The sequence below is a fragment of the Oncorhynchus clarkii genome, chromosome 17 (genome assembly GCF_045791955.1).
Source record: "Oncorhynchus clarkii lewisi isolate Uvic-CL-2024 chromosome 17, UVic_Ocla_1.0, whole genome shotgun sequence".
NCBI classification, from domain to species: domain Eukaryota; kingdom Metazoa; phylum Chordata; class Actinopteri; order Salmoniformes; family Salmonidae; genus Oncorhynchus; species Oncorhynchus clarkii.
In genome coordinates this window covers 7,569,732-7,575,350 of record NC_092163.1, presented here as the reverse complement: position 1 = coordinate 7,575,350, position 5,619 = coordinate 7,569,732, and the positions used below count along the sequence as shown (strand labels likewise).

General features: G+C 47.6%; 1 protein-coding gene across 1 annotated transcript in view; it reads right to left on the bottom strand.

Moving 5' to 3' along the window:
* The window catches only part of LOC139370164 (protein ELFN1-like), a 17,287-nt gene extending 11,954 nt beyond the window's left edge, over positions 1-5,333 (bottom strand). Inside the window, exons 1-4 of the mRNA XM_071109487.1 lie at positions 5,136-5,333; positions 4,674-4,986; positions 2,430-2,583; positions 1-293 (exon numbers count right to left, since the gene is read on the bottom strand). The exon at positions 1-293 is cut by the window's left edge and continues 6 nt beyond it. Coding sequence (XP_070965588.1) covers positions 1-293; positions 2,430-2,583; positions 4,674-4,927 — 701 coding nt within the window. The 5' untranslated portion in view covers positions 4,928-4,986; positions 5,136-5,333. The remainder of the gene's footprint in view (positions 294-2,429; positions 2,584-4,673; positions 4,987-5,135) is intronic.
* Positions 5,334-5,619: the final 286 nt, after the last annotated feature.

Here is a 5,619-nt window from a genome sequence, read left to right as displayed (position 1 = left end):
GGGAAGACTGCCAACCAGCGTAGAAATCCCAACAGCTCACAGGAGCAGTTGAACGGGTTGGTGTAGAGTTCACACGTCGTTAATCTACTGAGCCCCGTAAACAAGCCTCCGTCCAGCACCTGGATCCTGTTCATGGAGAGGTCAATGTTCTCTATGTTAGGACACTCCTCAAAGGTGTTGGGGGTGACTGCCTCGATCAGGTTGGCCTGTAGGTAGAGGTACTGCAGCTTCCCCAGCCCTCTGAGGATTCCCTCTGTTAGGTTCCTCAGACGGTTAAACCCCAACTGCAGCACCTGGGAGGAAAGATAAGGTAAGGTAAGAGAGGGTAAGGTAAGAGAGGGTAAGGTAAGAGAGGGTAAGGTAAGAGAGGGTAAGGTAGGAAAGGGTAAGGTAATGTGAGGTTAGGTAATGTGAGGTAAGGTAACGTGAGATAAGGTAACGTGAGGTAATGTGAGGTAAGGTAACGTGAGATAAGGTAACGTGAGGTAAGGTAAGGTGAGGTAAGGTAACGTGAGGTAATGTGAGGTAAGGTAACGTGAGATAAGGTAACGTGAGGTAAGGTAACGTGAGGTAAGGTAAGGTGAGGTAAGGTAACGTGAGGTAACGTGAGGTAAGGTAAGGTAACGTGAGGTTAGGTAATGTGAGATAAGGTAACGTGATGTAATGTGAGGTAAGGTAACGTGAGATAAGGTAACGTGAGGTAAGGTAACGTGAGGTTAGGTAATGTGAGGTAAGGTAATGTAAGGTAATGTGAGAAAGGTGATGTAAAGTAAGGTAACGTTAGATAAGGTAACGTGAGGTTAGATAATGTGAGAAAGGTGATGTAAGGTAAGGTAACGTGAGATAAGGTAACGTGAGGTAAGGTAACGTGAGATAAGGTAACGTGAGGTAAGGTAACGTGAGGTAAGGTAAGGTGAGGTAAGGTAACGTGAGGTAACGTGAGGTAAGGTAAGGTAACGTGAGGTTAGGTAATGTGAGATAAGGTAACGTGATGTAATGTGAGGTAAGGTAACGTGAGATAAGGTAACGTGAGGTAAGGTAACGTGAGGTTAGGTAATGTGAGGTAAGGTAATGTAAGGTAATGTGAGAAAGGTGATGTAAAGTAAGGTAACGTTAGATAAGGTAACGTGAGGTTAGATAATGTGAGAAAGGTGATGTAAGGTAAGGTAACGTGAGATAAGGTAACGTGAGGTAAGGTAACGTGAGGTTAGGTAACGTGAGGTAAGGTAACGTGAGGTAAATTAACGTGAGGTTAGGTAATGTGAGGTAAGGTAACGTGAGGTAAGGTAAGGCAACGTGAGGAAATGTAACGTGAGGTAAGGTAAGGTGAGATAAGGTAAGGTAACGTGAGGTTAGGTAACGTGAGGTAAGGTAACGTGAGGTAAGGTAACGTGAGGTAAGGTAAGGTAACGTGAGGTTAGGTAATGTGAGGTAAGGTAACGTGAGGTAAGGTAACGTGAGGTAAGGTAAGGTAATGTGAGGTAGGGTGAGGTAAGGTAACGTGAGGTAAGGTAACGTGAGGTAAGGTAACGTGAGATAAGGTAACGTGAGGTTAGGTAACGTGAGGTAAGGTAACGTGAGGTTAGGTAACGTGAGGTAAGGTAACGTGAGGTAAGGTAACGTGAGGTAAGGTAACGCGAGGTTAGGTAACGTGAGGTAAGGAAAGGTAACGTGAGGTAAGGTAATGTGAGGTAAGGTAAGGTAACGTGAGGTAAGGTAACGTGAGGTAAGGTAATGTGAGGTAAGGTAATGTGAGGTGAGGTAAGGTAACGTGAGGTAGGGTAACGTGAGGTAAGGTAAGGTAATGTGAGGTAAGGTAACGTGAGGTAAGGTAAGGTGAGATAAGGTAAGGTAACGTGAGGTTAGGTAACGTGAGGTAAGGTAACGTGAGGTAAGGTAACGTGAGGTAAGGTAACGTGAGGTAAGGTAAGGTAACGTGAGGTTAGGTAATGTGAGGTAAGGTAACGTGAGGTAAGGTAACGTGAGGTAAGGTAAGGTAATGTGAGGTAGGGTAACGTGAGGTAAGGTAACGTGAGGTTAGGTAACGTGAGGTAAGGTAACGTGAGGTAAGGTAACGTGAGGTAAGGTAACGCGAGGTAAGGTAACGTGAGGTAACAAGAGGTAGGGTAACGTGAGGTAAGGTAAGGTAATGTGAGGTAAGGTAACGTGAGGTTAGGTAATGTGAGGTAAGGTAATGTGACGTGAGTTAGGTAAGGTGACGTGAGGTTAGGTAAGGTGACGTGAGTTAGGTAAGGTGACGTGAGTTAGGTAAGGTGACGTGAGTTAGGTAAGGTGACGTGAGGTTAGGTAAGGTGACGTGAGGTAAGGCAACATGAGGTAACGGGATTGAAGGTAATGTACCAAGTGGCACACTTCTTCCTACGTAGTTCACCAGAGCCCCAGGAATCACTGTGATGTTCAGGACCAACCTGTAGGTTGAACTGGGCCGAGAAGGCTCCATCCTCCACGTACGAGATCTCGTTCTTGGTGAGGTTGAGGTACGTCAGGTTCCCAAAGCGGCTGAGCGATGAGAAATGGATACTCTTGATCTTATTCTCGTTGAGCCTCAGGTCCACGATGGTGCTGTTCAAAGCAGACTTTATTTAAAGTGCATTTAAACTTGGAATAACACACTTTACAAAACAAACTGACGAAGGTCAACAGGTTGATACAGGTCTTTCTTTTCTTCAAAGGCAATTTACAGTAAAACATTCACATGACAACAAGTAAAACCTAACTAGAAGTAAACATAGATGAACAAAGGAAAATAAAACACACAGAACAGAATGCCTAAACAATGCCTTCTGCCTGGGGATGCAAAATTCCCGTAACTTTCCCAAGTTTCCCAGGTTAATTAAAAAATCCTGGTTGGAATATTTCTGGAATGAGTTGGGAATAAGCAGGAAATCTGGGGAATCCAATTGAATCAAATGCGTTTAATCAAATGAAAATGAGAAAATTAATTCAAGAACAGTTAATGGGATAATAGAACATATTAATAACACTAATGATGTTTAATGAACCAAATAAAATCACTGATTAAAAAAAACCTATCTCTGCCATGGTTACCTGTTGATGTGGGCAGGGACCCTGGATCTCTGACATGGTTACCTGTTGATGTGGGCAGGGACCCTATCTCTGCCATGGTTACCTGTTGATGTGGGCAGGGACCCTGGATCTCTGCCATGGTTACCTGTTGATGTGGGCAGGGACCCTGGATCTCTGCCATGGTTACCTGTTGATGTGGGCAGGGACCCTGGATCTCTGCCATGGTTACCTGTTGATGTGGGCAGAGACCCTATCTCTGCCATGGTTACCTGTTGATGTGGGCAGGGACCCTGGATCTCTGCCATGGTTACCTGTTGATGTGGGCAGGGACCCTGGATCTCTGCCATGGTTACCTGTTGATGTGGGAAGGGACCCTATCTCTGCCATGGTTACCTGTTGATGTGGGCAGGGACCCTATCTCTGCCGTGGTTACCTGTTGATGTGGGCAGGGACCCTATCTCTGCCATGGTTACCTGTTGATGTGGGCAGGGACCCTGGATCTCTGCCATGGTTACCTGTTGATGTGGGCAGGGACCCTGGATCTCTGCCATGGTTACCTGTTGATGTGGGCAGGGACCCTATCTCTGCCGTGGTTACCTGTTGATGTGGGCAGGGACCCTATCTCTGCCGTGGTTACCTGTTGATGTGGGCAGGGACCCTATCTCTGCCGTGGTTACCTGTTGATGTGGGCAGGGACCCTATCTCTGCCATGGTTACCTGTTGATGTGGGCAGGGACCCTATCTCTGCCGTGGTTACCTGTTGATGTGGGCAGGGACCCTATCTCTGCCATGGTTACCTGTTGATGTGGGCAGGAATCGCTTCATATGGGGGCTGGTTCTTACCTGTTGATGTGGGCAGGGATCGCTTCATATGGGGGCTTGTTCTTTCTTACCTGTTGATGTGGGCAGGAATCGCTTCATATGGGGGCTGGTTCTTACCTGTTGATGTGGGCAGGGACCCTATCTCTGCCGTGGTTACCTGTTGATGTGGGCAGGGACCCTGGATCTCTGCCATGGTTACCTGTTGATGAGGGCAGGGACCCTGGATCTCTGCCATGGTTACCTGTTGATGTGGGCAGGGACCCTATCTCTGCCGTGGTTACCTGTTGATGTGGGCAGGGACCCTATCTCTGCCGTGGTTACCTGTTGATGTGGGCAGGGACCCTATCTCTGCCGTGGTTACCTGTTGATGTGGGCAGGGACCCTATCTCTGCCATGGTTACCTGTTGATGTGGGCAGGGACCCTATCTCTGCCGTGGTTACCTGTTGATGTGGGCAGGGACCCTATCTCTGCCATGGTTACCTGTTGATGTGGGCAGGAATCGCTTCATATGGGGGCTGGTTCTTACCTGTTGATGTGGGCAGGGATCGCTTCATATGGGGGCTTGTTCTTACCTGTTGATGTGGGCAGGAATCGCTTCATACGGGGGCTGGTTCTTACCTGTTGATGTGTGCAGGGAAAGCTTCATACGGGGGCTGTTTCTTACCTGTTGATGTGGGCAGGGAAAGCTTCATACGGGGGCTGTTTCTTACCTGTTTATGTGGGCAGGGAAAGCTTCATAAGGGGGCTGGTTCTTACCTGTTGATGTGGGCAGGGAAAGCTTCATAAGGGGGCTGGTTCTTACCTGTTGATGTGGGCAGGTATCGCTTCATACGGGGGCTGGTTCTGGCTGCAGATAGCCAACCACACGAAGCCCTTCTCTCCCTCAATCAGCCAACAGTCGCCCGTCACCGTGGGAAATTGGATGATTGACAGTAGGGCAAAGCCATAGAGGAAGGCAAACCAACCGGTCGCCGACAACGCCACCGAAACCCCGCCCACTCTGTTGTTAAACCCCGCCTCTCGGGGTTGTGTTGGCGTTCCGATGATGACGTCCATGTTGTTGATTATAGTTGTTTTTGTTTATTGTTTTTGTTTATTTATCCAGGTTAGCGTCACTGCGAGGAAGAGAAGTGTAAAGAATGATGATTGTTACTACAGTCCAATTTCCATCTGGCATGGATTAATAAAGTCTTCTCCTCTTCTAGTTGAACCTATCCAACGAGCACCTTGTGCCCTGTGATCTCCAGAGCTATACAGCCTTTACCAATGTCAGCTCTCCACTGTGTCGTTAGTCCACCCGGCACTAGAAGGCAGGGTTGGGTTGGAAGGAGAGAGTATTGTTGGCCCTTCCTAGTTTTTGTCTCAGGTTAGTCCCACACACAAAAAAGGAAGGTTTTAACAGGAACTCGTCTTTCTCTCAGGTTAGTCCCACACACAAAAAAGGAAGGTTTTAACAGGAACTCGTCTTTCTCTCAGGTTAGTCCGTAGGAAGGACACAACATCTTTTTCACTTGCGGACCCAATAGTTTTTTGGGGGAGATGGTCCTCTGATTGGTCTGGAGGAAGGATAGGTCCTCCTTTGATTGGTCGGGAGGAAGGATAGGTCCTCCTTTGATTGGTCCAGAGGAACGGAGAAGAGTTAGAGGGAAGTACCTTGACGTAGCTCATTGGACAGAGTCTCCACACCTTTTATTTATGCACTTTGCTCAGATTGACAGATCAATCTGAGCCTCCATTTACATTGAGAG